General features: G+C 43.6%; 1 protein-coding gene across 1 annotated transcript in view; it reads left to right on the top strand.

Moving 5' to 3' along the window:
- LOC147101631 (uncharacterized) overlaps positions 1-18105 on the top strand; it is a 688387-nt gene that overhangs the window by 378525 nt on the left and 291757 nt on the right. Inside the window, 2 exon segments of the mRNA XM_085965351.1 lie at positions 2738-2791; positions 4475-4528. Of these exon segments, the coding sequence (XP_085821477.1) occupies positions 2738-2791; positions 4475-4528 (108 nt within the window).

Here is an 18105-nt window from a genome sequence, read left to right as displayed (position 1 = left end):
GGAGTACCCAGCCCCTCTCCTGCTCTTGTAGCCACAGTGTTGATGTGGCTGGTCCAATTCAGCTTCTGGTCAATGGTGACTAGCAAGATGTTGATGGTAGAGAACTCAACAATGGTGGTGCAATTGAAGGTCAAGGTCTTGGCTTTTTCTTGTTTGAGATGGTCAGTATCTGACTCTTAAATGACACATATGTTACCTACCACTTATCCCCTCAAGCCTGAATGTTGGCATGGGTTGCTTCATTATCAGATGAGTTCTGAATGTATTTATACAGCCTGAGATTGTTTGGATGATTAAAATACAAAATAATAACAAACAGGCATCATGAGTTTTAATTTTGAACTATATTTACAAACAATCGTTACAGAAAAGGTTTTTCTGATCTTCCACCTGTAATGGTGTGAGTACGATCAGATGCCAAAGTTTGGAAATGGGTGGGTTGATGGAATTCACTGGTGCATCCAGCTATAACTGCTGCTTTATATACCATAATAAATAAATAGATTCATACAACATGTATAAACTTTTTTTTAAAGGTTGTAATCCACATATTTGGATTGAGAAACCATCGAGATTTATCACAAATGCAGCCGTTTTCATGAATGGGTGCCACCCAGGCATATTTTTGAGTTTAAAAACTCTTGAGTGGGATCCAAATCAAAAATGTCCTGCAAGATTGTTTCTCTATAAATTGTACTCTTTTCAGGAAAGTCTGAGGCTGACAAGTCAAGCTCAATTTGTAACTTTCACTCAGAGATGCCAACTTTTCAAAGTTGGCAAGCAAGAAATTTTTCATGAATCCATTTGTTATAGGCGAGCTCATGTCCAAATAGGTAAAACAGCTCCATAAGCTTTATTCAGCAGGTCGACATGTTCTGAGAAGCCGAGCTAAGAGTTATTGTCCTTCCGGGTGCAAGGTCGGGCTGCAGAGTCATGAGATGTGCCTGACACAGGGAGGACAGAGTTTGGGATTTCAACGTTCAACTGTCTGTGAGGGGGCTGAAAATCCGCCCCAACATTGTCATTTGATGAGGGATTGTTTTCCTAGTAGTATGTGATGACACAGGAAATATTAAAGCATTCTTTGGACATAACCGAGCCCAGCCCAGCCCAGAGGGATAATTACTATTTCAAGATGAACTGTTTTGCTATAAATGTGCTGTCATTTTTTTTCTGGATGTATTTACTACTGGAATTTTGTAGCTGGTTTAATTTCATGCTTTTTTAAAAAGGAATTGTAAACAAATGCATCTGCATCATATAACAAGAAGATTGGGGGGGGGGGAAGTCAGTTTTATGAGAGCTTAAAGTTCGAGCAATACAAGGGATAATCTGCCGATGTAAAGCTGGCATTATATGACAAAAGTGAATAGGAGTCAATTTGAAAAATTGGGACATCAGTGGGGGGAAAAAAATACCAAAATACATTAGTGGTACATTTTCATCTCCCTGCTCCAAGCAATTTTATGCAGCGAAAAGACGGAAGATTATGGAGGGCACGTGCCTTGAATTCCCAATATGCATCCCTGGCATGGGAAGCTCCACTGCAGGAGTGCTGAAGATTAAAATGACCCCCTAACCATAAATGTATTGATTACAGATGTTAAATATATTTTCACACCCGTGCCACTGGTTCGGATGGGTGGCAGGTGATCTGCTCATAGAATTGCTCCAGTGCTGCTAGGAGGTTCATTTAGTGCTTTGCGTGTTGATAAGTTGAAAGTTTACTGGTTGCAGAAGGAACTGTGGTCTCTGAATCTTTTGACTATATATATTACTTTTCTATTCTTAAAACCAGGAGATTTTTAGTTTAGTTAAAAGGAGATGCAATTGGACTAAGCATCCAGCTAATGAAGTGATAATATCCTCTGTTAATTGAAAGAAGTTCTGTAACTGCTGTGCTGCTAGCACCTCGTAACTCAAGAAGTCCACTTTGTGTTTTATGTTCTCAGGAGCACAGCTAGTACTGTGTTTTCAAAGAGTAGGGACAGATGTTCCAGAGAGACTCAAAACAATGTCATTTAAATACGTAGTAAAGATGTTTGTCTTTGCAGGGACTGGTCTGCAGTGCACATACTAGAATCAATTCAGATGACATGGAAATATTGTTTGAATTCAGGAGCCCAGCAGAAAATTCTTACATTAGCTCCAAGTCAATAGAACTTGGAACAACAAAGGCCATTCAACTGATCCTGCCTTCTCCTTCCACTGTTCATGTATCACTACCTTCATGGACATCCCCACGCACCCCCCCCCCCCCACCGCCCCCGCCCCCCAGATCTCTACACTCCTCGGCTAAGTCTCATGTGAATCAAACAGATTTATTAATATCGCCATAACTCTCAGTCATCTATCTGAACAGTTATTGATCCAGTTCCTTTTTAAAGGTATCAACTGACCCAGAATCAATTGGTTTTTACATTAATCTGCTCCATATATCCATTCGCCTTTGGGGGAAACACTACTTCTGATCTTTAATCTTGTTTGAGGATTGTGAACTTTTTTAAATGTGCCCTCTAGTTCTGTGCTCACTTTCCAAATATAATTATTTGAGTCAAATTCCTTTCTGGTTGCAAACTGCAGCCAATAAGTTCACACCTGTCTCTTGGAAATTGGTTTTGCGAATCTAATGAACATTGAGCAGAGCACTGTGAATGATTAATTAACGCTAATTATATTACTCTGAATCGACAAGTCTGCTGTTGTCTTGGATTAAAGTACTGTTATTTCACTACAGGGTAACCCAGGGTTACGGGGCATGCCTGGAATGAGGGGGAAACCCGGGATAGCTGTGAGTATCCAACCATTTCTCATTCTTTCAATTCTGAGTTACATTTCACTCCTTATTGGTGCATCTTTACAAATAGCACAGCAAGGCATCCAAATAAAACAGAAAATACTGGAAACACTCAGTGGGTCAGGGCAGCATCTGTGGAGAGAGAAACAGAGTCAACGTTTCAGGTCGATGACCCTTCGTCAGAACTGGAAAAAGTTAGAGATGTAACAGGATTTAAGCAAGTGCAGAGGCAGGGAACATGGGGGGGGGGGGGAAGGTCTGTGATTGTGTGGAAGGGAGGAGAGATTAAAAGACAAAAGGGATGATGGTGCAAGGCAAAAGCCATCCAAATATCTCTGCACTTGTTTGATGCATGGAAGATGTTTTAAATTTTTCAAGTTCAGATATTCCTAATTATTTAGTCATATTGTCCAGTTGGTGCAGTCTTGGTGTGAATGCTTAACATAACTACTAAATTTCTGTCTGTGCTATTTTAGAGGTTCAAACCAAAATAGCTACTGGTTCTTGCCCATGTTTTGATTTGACAGAGGTGTTTAAAATCATGAGGAGATTTAGATAGAGAATATAAAGAGAAGCTGTTTCCAGTGGCTGAAGGGTCGATAACCAGAGGGCACAGATTTAAGGCGATTGGCAAAAGAACCAGAGGCGACATGAGGAAAAACTTGTTTACGCAACGAGTGGTTAGGATTTTGAATGCGCTGCCTGATAGGGTGGTGGATACAGATTCAATAGCAGCCTTCAAAAGGGAATTGGATAAATACTTGAAGGAGAAACATTTGCAGGGATATGGGGAAAGAGCGGTGGGGTGGGACTAACTGGATTGCTCTTCGAAAGAGACTCAATGGGCCGAATGGCCTCCTTCTGTGCTGCACTATTCTGTGGTTCTATTGTAATTGAAGATTTATTCTGAACGGAACATTGTTTCACGTTATTTTTACATTGGTATATGATCGGAACCACGCCATACATTGCACATCATGGGGTTGGGGGGGGGGAATTAGTCAGGTCGCTAAGTGTAGTGCCATCATAAATGCATTCAAAAAGAATGTGTTTCATTTCAGTACAAAGGTACAGCACACTTCCCCATACTCGGCTGTGTTTTGGCATGTGATTTTGATAAAGTACCACATAATAGACTTGTTAGTAAAATTGAAGCCCATGGAATTAACGGGGCAGTGTAGATACAACATTGGCTAAGAGACAGAAAGCAGAGTCGTGGCGAACAGTTGTTTTTCAGACTGGAGGGAAGTGTACAGTGCTGTCCCCCAGGGGTCGGAATTAGGACCAGTAAACAGTGAGGAGGATAGTAACAGACTTCAGGAGGACACAGACAGAATGTTAAAATGGCAGACACGCGGCAGATGAAATTTAACACCAAGAAGTGTGAAGTGATGCGCTTTGGAAGGAAAAATGAGAGGCAGTATAAATTAAATGGTACAGTTTTAAAGGGGGTGCAGGAACAGCGAGCCTGGGTGTTCACATACACAAAGCTTCAAAGGGGATGAAGTTGATAAAGCTGTTAAGAAAGCATGTGGGCTCCTTGGCTTTATAAATAGAAGCATAGAGCACAAAAGTGAGGGAATTATGCTAAATCTTTATAAATGATTGGTTAGGCCTCAGCTGGAGTATTGTGTATTGATACGCTTCTTGATTTGTTACTTATGCCAATCTTTTTAGGGGAAAATTGGTGATAAAGGTCCAGCTGGAATACCAGGACCGCCCGGCCTTGAGGTAAGTGTGAGATTATTTCGTTAACCATTGCGATTTAAACTGAGCAAACATTGAGTGTGAAATACCAGTCCGTTTTTCACTTTTACTAATAATAACATCCTGTTCAGAGTGTTTTTTTGTACACAGTATTGCTTTTTTACTTCTAAAGTATGAATATTAAACCTACAATATTAAAAAATGTAAAATAATTGTCATGGTATGATATAAAATAATACAGCCTCTTTGAAATTGTCCAGAAATGTGAAACTGAAGGCAAATGTATATATCCGAGGCCGTCTTTGATACTTCAAACTGACAGTGGTAACACTCTCGCCTCTGAGTCCCACTCCAGAGACTTGAGCGCAAATAACCTAGACTGACACTTCAGTTCCGTGCTGAGGGAGCACTGCACTGTCGGAGGTGCCGACGTTAAACTGAGGCCCCGTCTGCTTTCTCAGGTGAATGTAAAAGATCCCACGGCACTATTTTGAAGAAGAGCCCGGGAGTTCTCCCTGGTGTCCCAGCCAATATTTATCCCTCAACCAACATTGGCAATGGTCATTATCTCATTGCTGTTTGCAGGACCTTGCTTTGCGCAAATTAGCTGGGTGTTTCCTCCATCACATCAGTGGCTGTACTTCACAGGCTATGGGGTGCTTGAAATGCGACTTGGGCGGGGATGCAAAACAGGTGGAATCACATCTGCTGTCCGTTATATGTCCCGTCCAATATTGAGTTCCATTGACTTCAATGGAACTGAATATTGGGCAGGGTATATAACAGTTGGCATATGTGATACTGCCTGCTTTGCATTCCCACCCAAGTCAAATTTCATACACAAAATGTTCAGTTGTTAACTAGCTATCTTCACAATGTTACCAGCCACTCCTAGAAAAGGATAAGTGGTTGTCCAGTTCATCTTTGCATGACTTTCCAAGGAAACGGCTCTTGTGTTCGATTTTTTTTTTTTTCATTCATTCACGGGATGTGGGTGTCATTGGCAAGGATGAGATTTATTGCTCATGCCTATTCGCTCTTGAGAAGGTGGTGATGGGCCTTCTTGAACTGTTGCAGTCCATGGGTTGAAGGTGCTCCCACAGTGCTGTTAGAGAGGGATCTCCAGTATTTTGACCCAGCGACAGTGAAGGATCGGCGATATATTTCCAAGTCAGGATGGTGTGTGACTTGGAGGGCAACTTGGAGGTGGTGGTGTTCCTATGCGCCTGCTGCCCTTGTCTTTCTAGGTGGTGGAGGTCGTGGGTTTGGGAGGTGCTGCCGAAGAATACTCTCCCTGCACAATACCTGCTCTAGTAGCTACGGCATTTTTGTGGCTTGTGCAGTTCGGCTTCTGGTCAAATGGTCAACCTCAAGATGTTGATGGTGGGGGAGTCAGTAATGCCACTGAATGTCATGGGGAGGTGGTTATGCTCTTTCTTGCTGGAGCTGGTCATTGCCTGATAATTGTGTGGTGGGAATGTTACTTGCCACTCATCAGCCCAAGCCTGGATGTTGTCCAGTTCCTGCTGTATGCAGGCACGGACTGCTTCATTATCAAAGTGGTTTGAATCCACTTTTTCGTAATCACTCTCCTGATCAGAACTTGTGGAGGTGAAAGATGGAGAAAAAATTGAACAGGGGAAATGGAAATGAAAAAATTTCAAAATACGTAAAAATCAGAAAGTAAAAATTTATGGCCTGCAATTGTCAAAGCAGCGAGCAAGGAAATGGTAGGTTGGGTTAATCTTTTGCAGTGTGTTCTCAGGCAGCTGCTCCCCCTACTGGTATACATATATCTGTTGAAATTGTCCAAAGAGAACAATATTTTAAATGCACAATAATAAAAGGTAATGTTATTCTTCAATGAAAAATCCATTAAAATCTTCATTAATAGCTAAAATAAATACAAAGTGAGTTGAACAGATCATAGGAACAGGGGTAGACCATTCAGCCCCTCGAGCCTGTTCCACCATTCAATTAGATCATTGCCGACCTGTACCTCAACCTCGTTGCCGATTTGTACCTCAACCTCGTTTACCCACCTTTGCTCCATATCCTTTGATACCCTTAACCTAACAAAAATCTATTGACCTCAGTTTTGAAAGTTTCAATTGATCCCAGCATCCACCGCCTTTTGGATGAGCAGGTTCCAGATTTCCTCTACCCTTTGTGTGAAGAAGTGCTTCCTAATTTCACTTTTGAATGGCCCAGCTCTAATTTTAAGATTATGCCCTTGACATAATAAAACTCACTACGCACTTGGTTTGAGCATAAAGCAAGGCTTTAATCAACTTGTTTCAGAACATGGAGGTCTAGTTGTACTTCACTAGTTCCTTGTCTTACAAAATGTCCCTGCAAAGCTGGGGCTGACGCCCGAGTATTTATACTCCTTGGACGGCGCCACCAGCTGGCCGTCCAGTGTTATTTCATGAGTAGTTTCTTGATGATGATGAGATTTATAACAGCCCTCTTGCTCTGGATTTCTTCACCAGAGAAAATAGATTCTCTTTATCTACCCTATTGAATCCTTTTTATCATTTTGAACACCTCGATTAGATCACCCCTCAATCTTCCATTCTCAAGGGAATACAACCAAGTTTATGCAACCGGTCCTCATTATTTAGCCCTCTTAGCCCCGGTATCATCCTGGTGAATCTGCGCTGCCCCCCCAAGGGCAATATATCCTTCCTGAGGTGCGGGGCCCTGAACTGAACGCAGCGCTCCCGATGGGGTCTGGACAAGGCTCTATACAACTGAAGCATCACTTCCTCCCCTTTGTATTTCAGCTTCTTTGAGCAGTTGGAGATCGAGTATTTCCTAGAATTCTTGGAAACAAATGCAGGTCACGTGCTATGGAGCAGTAATTTAAATACAAATTTTAAAACCCACTTTTTTCGGAAGCGTCTTTGCTAATTCAACAGATGTGCTGCCAAAGAAATGGCAGACCAATTAAATACATACTTTGGTTCTGTCTTCACAAAGGAGGACACAAATAACCTCCCAAAGATGTCAGGGAACATAGGGTCTAATGAAAGGGAGGAACTGATAGAAATTAGTATTTGTAGGGAAATGGTGTTAGGGAAATTGATGGGATTGAAGGCCGATAAATCCCCAGGGCCTGATAATCTACATCCTAGGGTACTTAAGGAAGTGGCCCTAGAAATAGTAGATGCATTGCTGGTCATCTTCCAAAATTCTATAGACCCTGGAATAGTTCCCATGGATTGGCGGGTAGCTAATGTTACCCCACTGTTCAAAAAGGGTGGTAGAGAGAAAACGGGGAATTACAGACCGGTAAGCCTGACATCGGTAGTGGGGAAAATGCTAGAGTCCATTATAAAGGATGTAATAGCAGAGCACTTGGAAAAAAGTGACCGGATCGAACAAAGTCAACATGGATTTACAAAAGTAAATCGTGCTTGACTAATCTACTGAAATTTTTTGAGGATGTAACTGGTAAAATAGATAAAGGAGAACCAGTGGATGTGGTGTATTTGGATTTCAAAAGGCTTTCGATAAGGTCCCGCATAAGAGATTAGCGTGTAAAATGAAGGCACATGGGATTGGGGGCAAGGTATTGACTTGGATAGAGAACTGGTTGGCAGACAGAAAGCAAAGAGTTGGAATAAACGGCTCTTTTTCCGAGTGGCAGGCAGTGACTAGTGGGGTACCGCAGGGATCGGTCCTTGGACCCCAGCTATTCACAATATATATTTATGACCTGGATGAGGGAACTAGATGTAATATCTCCAAGTCTGCAGACGACACAAAGCTGGGTGGGCGTGTGTGCTGTGAGGAGGATGCCGAGAAACTCCAGTATGATTTGGACAGGTTGGGTGATTGGGCAGAAGCATGGCAGATGCAATATAACGTGGATAAATGCGAGGTTATCCACTTTGGTGTCAAAAACAGGAAGGCAGATTATTATCTGAATGGCAATAGATTGGGAGAAGGGGAAGTGCAACGAGACCTGGGCGTCCTTGTGCACCAGTTGCTGAAATTAAGCATGCAGGTGCAGCAGGCGGTTAAGAAGGCAAATGGTATGTTGGCCTTCGTAGCGAGAGAACATAACATAAGAAATAGGAGCAGGAGTAGGCCAATCGGCCCCTCGAGCCTGCTCCGCCATTCAATAAGATCATGGCTGATCTGATCCTAACCGCCAATCCACCATCACAGAACCATCTCCTGAATCTAACAGAATTAGACACACGAAATAGGAGCAGGATTGAGAGGGTTTGAGTACAGGAACAAGGATGTCTTGCTGCAGTTGTACAGGGCCTTGGTGAGACCACACCTTGAGTATTGTGTGCAGTTTTGGTCGCCTTATCTGAGGAAGGATGTTCTTGCCATGGAAGGAGTTCAGCGAAGATTCACCAGGCTGATACCTGGGATGGCAGGAATGACATATGAGGAGAAATTGGGTTGATTGGGCTTGTACTCGCTGGAGTTTAGAAGAATGAGAGGGGATCTCATCGAAACTTATAAAATTCTAACCAGACTAGACAGACTAGATGCAGGAAGGATGTTCCCAATGGCCGGGGAGTCCAGAACCAGGGGTCACAGTCTAAGGATAAGGGGTAAGCCATTTAGGACAGAGATGAGGAGGAATTTCTTCACCCAGAGAGTGGTGAACCTGTGGAATTCTCTACCACAGAAGGCAGTAGAGGCCAATTCATTAAATATATTCAAGAAGGAGTTGGATATATTTCTTAAGGCTAAAGGGATCAAGGGATATGGAGAGAAGGCAGGAACACGGTTCTGAATTTGGATGATCAGCCATGATCTCATTGAATGGCGGCGCAGGCTCGAGGGGCCAAATGGCCTACTCCTGCTCCTATCTTCTATGTTTCTATTTTTACCACATTTTATGCACCAGTCACCATACATTTGCATGTGTAAGTGCATCTGCTTTTATAGGACTGAGTTTAACCAGGGCAGTTAAATTTATAAAGTAAGCCAACATACTTGTCAAAGAAAGAAAGGAGCACTATATATGGTGCCATGATACTATATAGTCAAGTAAACAACTGCGACAAACACAAAACCCATCATACAATCAAGAGCAAATAATGGAGACCTTACAAGTACACTGTGCAGTCACAAACTGCAATAAATGTACAAACACATGCTATGCTCAGGACAAACAGCAAACCATTACACAAATACACAGCGCAATGATGACTAACAATGACCGTATAGTCAGGACAGACCACAATAACCACACACAGTACTTTGAGCAAATGGTATCAACTATGCCTCTGAATCCATGAGAAACAGCAATGATCCTATAGATAAAGCGAAGATATCAGCGGAAATGTGTGCAATTTTTGTAAAGTACACTAAAAAAATGTAAGACCCTAATACCTTAATTACTTAAGGACATGATTTAAAAATACTCCTGATCTGATGAAGGGGTTAACTGAGATAACGGCTATTGTACCATTTGCAGATGAGGAGTGAATGCAAAACAGATGTAATAAGCTTGTTTCTAAGTAATTTTAACATCTGTCACGTCAGCCCTCTTTGTAGTGTCCATCCATTATTATGTTATATTTCTCATCAAATTCAACTGGACAGTGGGAATGGGAGAGACTTGAATCTGACCCTGAGCAAAAGATTTGAATCTCAAGCTGCATTTAAATTGCAAAACTGCTTCCTGAATACCTCCTGTTGCTGTAGAAACTAGCCTGTTTATATTGTGTAGTTATTTCCACAGTAGCGGCACCCTATTTATATTGGATAATGGTTTCTACAGTAATTGTTTTAAAGTCGCTGTTTACAACGGACTGAGAAAGGTCTATACATGCCATTGGCAGCAAAACTACTTGGTTGACCTCTACAGAGCAAACATCAGCGGTTCATGCGCTCAGCTGACCAGTTGCCAAAATATGTGATAGCAATGCGCTTTGGCCTTGTTTTGCATTCGGAGGTGCAGGCCAAACTGGTGGTGAGTGATGTAATAAAACTCACTACGCACTTAGTTTGATCATAAAGCAAGGCTTTAATCAACTTGTTTCAGAACATGGAGGTCTAGTTGTACTTCACTAGTTCCTTGTCTTACAAAATGTCCCTGGAAAGCTGGGCCCACGCCCGAGTATTTATACTCCTTGGACGGCGCCACCAGCTGGCCGTCCAGTGTTATTTCATGAGTAGTTTCTTGATAAATGATGAGATTTATAACAGTGAGCACTACCTCCGATAACACTAGTGTCACCTGAAATACTTTGCCAGTCTGCCACCAGGTTCAAGATTGCCATCAGCAGCAAAGTAAATATGCTATCCAGTTGAGATACACTCAGACTATCAGCAAGCACAGCCATTTGAAAGAACAGCATGTAAGCAGTCTGAATGAAGTCTGTTCAATTTATATCCATAAGAAACATTTATACACCCGGGAGAGATATACTTCCTCAAACGAAACAATATGATCACATGCAAATGTGATTCAAAATGTAACACACAGCAATAAATCCTGACCACAACTACTGCATAATGAATACAATAGCAAAATACTGCGGATGCTGGAAATCTGAAATAACAACAGAAAATGCTGGAAACACTCAGCAGGCCAGGCAGCATCCGTGGAGAGAGAAACAGAATTTCCGGAAGGGTCACAGACCTGAAACGTTGGGGGGAATTTTCCCAGCCCTGGGGAGGCGGGTATGGAGGCGGGAAAATGGCAGAAACTGGGAGCAGGTACCGACCCCGCTCCCAACCCGCCTCCGTGCCATCTTCCCGTGAGGCGGGTCCCCAACTTGCACAGGGACCCGTCTCCTCGAGGTGGGAAGGGGATTAGAGCCAATTAACTGCCTGTTAACAGGTAGTTAACAGGCAGTTTTGAGGCTTTTCCCCATTTTACCCCTGCAAGTGCGGGCTTCCCGACAGCTGTGAACCTCGCCAGGGTCAGCCAGGCGAGCAGTGGGTCTGTGGGGGTGAGAGGGATCGAAAAATCCGCTGTAGAGGTGAGTGATGGGTGCAAGTGTGGAGAGATAAGTATGAGAGGCTGAATGTAAAGTTTCCTTACCTTTGCTTCTTCCTGCAGGCTTCAACCTTTGAGGATCTGAAGGTGCCTCATCTCAATGGCAAAGATGACAGAATGGCTGCTGCATTCTCAGATGCAGCAGCCATCTGCTTTCTGCTGAGGAGAGAGATTTTGGTGAGCCTTCTGTGCAAGGGCTCACCTTAGAACAGAGATTGTCAGTGTTTGACAGCTTCTCAAAGTTGTCAAACGCTGACAATTCATCTGTCAAAACATTTTCGATAGGTGAAACGTTCATATGCTGACATCCTCTGTCACCGGTTTTCCCTTAATTGGCCGGTAAGCCTGCAGGGCGGGCTTAACAAGGTCAATCAAGGGAAAATAGCGTGGGTTGGTCAGACATCATTGGGGACTGGACTGAAACCCAAAAACCAGCAGTCATGCCCCCCAATTCGCCCCCATTGACAAAATCCAGCCCGTTAACTCTGTTTCTCTCTCCACGGATGCTGCCTGGCCTGCTGAGTGTTTCCAGCATTTTCTGTTGTTACTGCATAATGAAGATTTCTTTTACATTCAGATTGTTTAAATGCTAAGGTTTAGGGAAAACCGGTTTAATAATTCCATGCAAGCCTTTAAGCTGAGCTTGTAAACTGTTTCAAGTGCTGTCTCCGTGAACCATTTTTTCCTTTGAGATGATCAATGTGTGGTAAAAATTTGGTTTTCCTTTGATTAAATTCAGAATACAGCTTTAGCACTAGTGGAATCATTCAGAATTGATTTCAGAATCTAATTTATCGTGGAAATAGAATCTCAGAGATTTGTTGCAAAAGCCAACCTGCCATGAGCAAGATATGTTTAAACATGAGAGGCAGAGAGAGAACTACACCAGATTTAGCAGATCTTGACTTCTCTCCGCTCCATGCAGGCACCACACCAAAATATTCACACTCTTGTATTGTAGTTCAGTTGTTTCTGATGGTAGATTATTGTTTTTATTGGAATTACTAGTCAATGTCCTATGGCTTTGAGCATGGGAAGTCGAGACCAAGGTGGTGTATATGTCAAGCAGGGTTAGAGGGTGGGGTAATTGGATCAAGGAGAGGGAGGCGGGAAGAGAGGATGCAGGGGGATGAGGGAGAGATGACAGATGGAGGAAGGAAGCTGAAGAGGGGGTGAAGAGGTGGTAGGGGTTGGGGGAAGGAAGAGAAGGATGGGAGGGGAGGAAAAGTGGATTTAATTTTCTGGGCAGTTATTTTAAAATGGTAGTCAGGATAGGGGAAATGGGTAGATCCAGTGAAGGCTCTCTTTATTTAAAAAAAAAAAAAAAAATCCAGATAGCACACTATTTACAACTGAGTGGGTGAGATTGTACAGTGGGGCTGTCATGTCAGCTTAGCTCAGCCCCATTGTGCTTAAGGAGTCACGTAACATGTTCACAGCACCATCTCCAGGCACGGTTCCATTAGAATGTTGTGACCTATAATCAATAAGAACTAAATTTGATTCAAATAGATGCGAATGAGTGAAATTGTATCTTCTTGCTAATTTTCCAATTTACCCACTCTCACTGGTTGCATTTGGATGACATGTACTACAAAGTATTAACCGCACAGAAACAGGCCATTCAGCCCAACTGGTCCATGCCGGTGTTTATGCTCCACACGAGCCTCCTCCCACCCCTCTTCATCTAACTCCGTCCTTCTATTCCTTTCTCCCTCATGTGCTTATCTAGTTTTCCCTTAAATGTATCTTTGCTATTCGTCTGAACCACTCCCTGTGGTAGCGAGTTCCACATTCTAACCACTCTCTGGGTAAAGATGTTTCTCTTGAATTCCCTAGTGGATTTATTAGTGACTCTTTTATATTGATGGCCCCTAGTTCTGGTCTCCCCCGCAAGTGGAAACATCTTCTCTGCGTCTACCCTATCAAGCCCTTTTATTATCTTAAAGACCTCGATCAGGTCACCCCTCTGGAGAAAAGAGCCCCAGCCTGTTCAGCCTTTCCTGACGGGTATAACCTGTGTAGGGCCAGCTGCTCAAAATTCAGGTAGTCACAGAAATTTACCTCTTTGTGTTCAACTCGTCACTGCTATTATTTTTTTACTTAGTCCTTTTTTCCCTTTTTGTTAAATAGATTTTTTTTTTTTGCTTTCGTCTCTCTTTTCTTAGTATCAGTTAGGAAGGCAGGCAATCTGCTCCCAAGCCTCACCCAAAAGATGCTCTGTGACCAACTGATAGGAGCTGCATAAGAGGGATTTGTCGCTCGAGTTCAAAGAATAAATGCTTTTTAAAAATTTGATTTTTCCCACTCTCTGACCTTGTACGTGAGCTTGGTAACTGTCAGTGTGCGTGTTTACCAAGTCCCGTTCACCCTTCTGTTGCCTGGGCCCTAAGCTCTGGAATTCCCTGCCTAAACCTCTCCGCCTCTCGACCTCTCTTTCCTCCTTTAAGACGCTCCTTAAAACCTACCTCTTTGACTAAGACCTGCCCTAATTTCTCCTTATGTGGCTTGGTGTCAAATGTTTTGTCTTATAATACTCCTGTGAAGCACCTTGGGACGTTTTACTACTTTAAAGGCGCTATATAAATACAAGTTGTTCTTGTTGACCCAGATGGCATGGCTTTGATGGGAACTCGAAATGCAGAGTTTTTGGCCCCGATTTTAAAGGGGGTGGGGGGCAGAAACGGTGCATGCGAGCCCCAAAGCGGACGGCTCAAAGACTTCTCGAGGGCGGAACTGAAAGCAAATTGTAGCTCAAGGTATATCTGTGACTAGTCATAGAATTTAAAACATTTGCTAATGAGCTTAATGTAATGAAAGGCCAGATAAGTGGCACAATATAAACTGCAGGGTTAAAAAACACTGTTAAACATTATCAGGGTGAATAATAATGTTATTTACATAGCTTAAAACACATTAAGAAGGAACAGGCATATAAACTACTGCACTCAGAATGAATCAGTGTTGTTAAAGGTTGTTCTAATTATTCAACAACAACTTATATTTATATAGTACCTTTATCGTAATAAAACATCTTAAGGCGCTTCACAGGAACGCTATCAAACAAAATCAGAATTTGACACTGAGCCATTTAATGAGATGTTGGGGCAGGTGACCAAAAGCTTGGTCGAAGAGGTAGGTTTTAAGGCGCATCTTAAAGGAGGACAGAGAAGTGGAGAGGCGGAGAGATTTAGGGAGGGAATTCCAGAGCTTAGGACCGAGGCAGCTAAAGGCACGGCCACCAATGGTGGAGCGATTGAAATCAGGGATGTTCAAAAGGCCAGAATAGGTGGAGCGCAGAGGTTTAGGGGGATTATAGGGCTGGAGGAGATTACAGAGATAAGGAGGGGCAAGGCCATGGAGGGATTTGAAAACAAGGATGAGAATTTTAAAATTGAGGCATTGCTTAACTGGGAGCCAATATAGGTCAGCAAGCACAGGGGAGATGGGTGAGTGGGACTTGATGCGAGTTAGCACACGGGCGGCAGAGTTTTGGATGACCACAAGTTAATGGAGGGTAGAACTAGGGAGGCCGGCTAGGAGTACGTTGGAATAGTCAAGTCTAGAAGTGAGAAAGGCACTGATGAGGAATTTGGCAGCAGATAGGTTGAGGTAAGGGCGGAGACGGGCGCTATTACAAAGTTGGAAATGGGCGGTCTTAGTGATAGAATGGATATGAGGTAGGAAGCTCAATTCTTGATCAAATATGACACCAAGGTTGCAAACAGACTTGGTCAGCCTTAGACAGTCGCCGGGAGTGAGATTGAATCAGTGGAAAGGGAATGGAGTTTGTGGCGTGAACCAAAGACAATGGCTTCGGTCTTCCTGATATTTAATTGGAGGAAATCTCTACTCATCCAGTGCAGGATGTCGGACAAGCAGTCTTATAGTATAGAGACGGTGGAGGAGAGGTAGAGCTGGGTATCATCAGCGTACATGTGAAAACTCACATCGTGTCGCCGGTTAATGTCACCGAGGGGAAGCATGTAGATGAGAAATAGGATGGGGGCCAAGGATAGATCCTTGGGGGACACCAGAGGTAACGACGCGGGAGCGGGAAGAGAAGCCATTGCAGGTGATTCTTTGGTTGCGGCTGGAAAGATGGGAATTAAACCAGGCGAGTGCAGTCCCACCCAGCTGGATGACAGTGGAGAGGCGTTGGAGCAGAATTTTGTGGTCAACAGTGTCAAAGGCTGCAAACAGGTCCAGAGGATGAGCAGGGATAGATTACCTTTGTCGCAGTCAATTGGGATGTCATTGGTGACCTTGGTAAGAGCAGTTTCAGTGCTGTGGCAGGGGCGGAAACCTGATTGGAGGGTTCAAACAAGGAGTTCTGGGAAAGATGGGCACAGATTTGGGAGGCAACAACACGTTCAAGAACTTTAGAGAGGAAAGGGAGGTTGGAGATGGGGCAATAGTTTACAAGGGCAGAGGGTTTGTTTTTTGAGGAGAGGGGTGATGACGGCAGATTTGAAGGAAAGGGGAACAATACCCGAGGAGAGAGAACCGATAACAATATTCACTAACATGGGAGACAGGAAGGGAAGTTAAGTGGTCAGCAGTTTAGTAGGAATAGGATCAAGAGAACAGGAGGTCGGTCTCATTGATAAGATAAGTTTTGAAAGGACAAGAGGGGAGATAGGAGAAAAATTAGAGAAATATGCAAATTTACGGTTAGGGCGGGAAATGGAGAAGAAGCAAGGTCCGGTGGTCTAGCGGAAGGGAGGGATGTAGCAGAGGCAGTTGAACGGATGTTGTCAATCTTTTTAACAAAGAAGTCCATGAGCTCCTCACATTTACTGTTGGAAGTGAGGGAGGAGGAGGTAGGGGAGGGCGGTTTGAGAAGACGGTTAGTGGTGCAGAAGAGAAGCCTGGTGTTATTTTTGCTGTCCTGGATGATCTTAGAATAGTGGGCGGTTTTAGTGATGGCGAGCAGGACTTGGTAGTGCTTTATATGGTCGAGCCAAATCTGGTGATGGACAATTAGGCCAGTTGTCCGCCAAAGACGTTCAAGTCTGCGTTCCTTGGATTTAAGGGAGCGGAGATGAAGGGTATACTGGGGGAAAGACTAGGGTGAGAGAGTGTAATGATTTTAGTGGGGACAAGGGCATCAAAGGTGGTGGAGAGTGTTTTATTTAGTAAGTCAGTAGCTGCAGTAATGTCATGGAGAATTGTAGGCCAAAGGCTAGATAGTTGGGAATTAGAAAGTGCAGTGGTAAGGGACTTGAGGGAGAGTTGTTTCCAGGGGCAGATACAAAAAAAAGTGGTGTTATGAGGGGGAAGGGGAATATGGGTAGAGAGTAATATAAGGAAATGGTTGGAGTTTGCCTTATCGGTGATGGTTACGGAAGGGATAGCGAGGCCATGTGAGATGATACGATCGAGAGGGTGGCTGTGTATATGGGTGGGGGAGTTTACATGAAGGGGGAGATTACAGGAGGAAAGGAGGGCAGTGAACTCAGAGGAGAGGGAGCAAGAAGAGTTGAGATGGAGGTTGAAATCAATGAGGATGAGAAGTCGCTCGATGCAAAGGCAGAGGAAGGAAAGCAGAGAAGATATCTCAGTGAGAAAATTGATGTTAGAAACATAGAAACATAGAAGATAGGAGCAGGAGTAGGCCATTCGGCCCCTCGAGCCTGCTCCGCCATTCAATGAGATCATGGCTGATCATCCAAATTCAGTACCCTGTCCCTGCTTTCTCCCCATGTTCCTTGATCCCTTTAGCCTTAAGAAATATATCCAACTCCTTCTTAAATATATTTACTGAATTGGCTTCTACTGCCTTCTGTGGTAGAGAATTCCACAGGTTCACTACTCTCTGGGTGAAGAAATTCCTCCTCATATCTGTCCTAAATGGCCTACCCCTTATCCTTAGACTGTGACCCCTGGTTCTGGACTCCCTGACCATCGGGAACATCATTCCTGCATCTAGTCTGTCCAGTCCTGTCAGAATTTTATAAGTTTCAATGAGATCCCCTCTCATTCTTCTAAACTCCAGCGAGTACAAGCCCAATCGACCCAATCTCTCCTCATACGTCATTCCTGCCATCCCAGGTATCAGCCTGGTGAATCTTCGCTGAACTCCTTCCATGGCAAGAACATCCTTCCTCAGATAAGGCGACCAAAACTGCACACAATACTCAAGATGTGGTCTCACCAAGGCCCTGTACAACTGCAGCAAGACGTCCTTGTTCCTGTACTCAAACCCTCTCGCTATGAAGGCCAACATACCATTTGCCTCCTTAACCGCCTGCTGCACCTACATGCTTACCTTCAGCGACTGGTGCACAAGGACACACAGGTCTCGTTGCACTTCTCCTTCTCCCAATCTATTGCCGTTCAGATAATAATCTGCCTTCCTGTTTTTGCCACCAAAGTGGATAACCTTGCATTTATCCACGTTATATTGCATCTGCCATGCTTCTGCCCAATCACCCAACCTGTCCAAATCATACTGGAGTTTCTCGGCATCCTCCTCACAGCACACACGCCCACCCAGCTTTGTGTCGTCTGCAAATTTGGAGATATTTGCAAGGTGGGCCTTTCGAAGGATGTTGTATTTGGATGGGCGATACAGATCAAGGATTTTAATAGAGAGACGTGGGGGGCGGAACAAGGTGAG

The sequence above is a fragment of the Somniosus microcephalus genome, chromosome 23, assembly GCF_052327205.1.
Source record: "Somniosus microcephalus isolate GS21.2 chromosome 23, FLI_Smic_1.0, whole genome shotgun sequence".
Lineage (NCBI taxonomy): Eukaryota > Metazoa > Chordata > Chondrichthyes > Squaliformes > Somniosidae > Somniosus > Somniosus microcephalus.
Note: the sequence above shows the minus strand (reverse complement) of the source record. Positions and strands in the feature narration are given on the sequence as shown.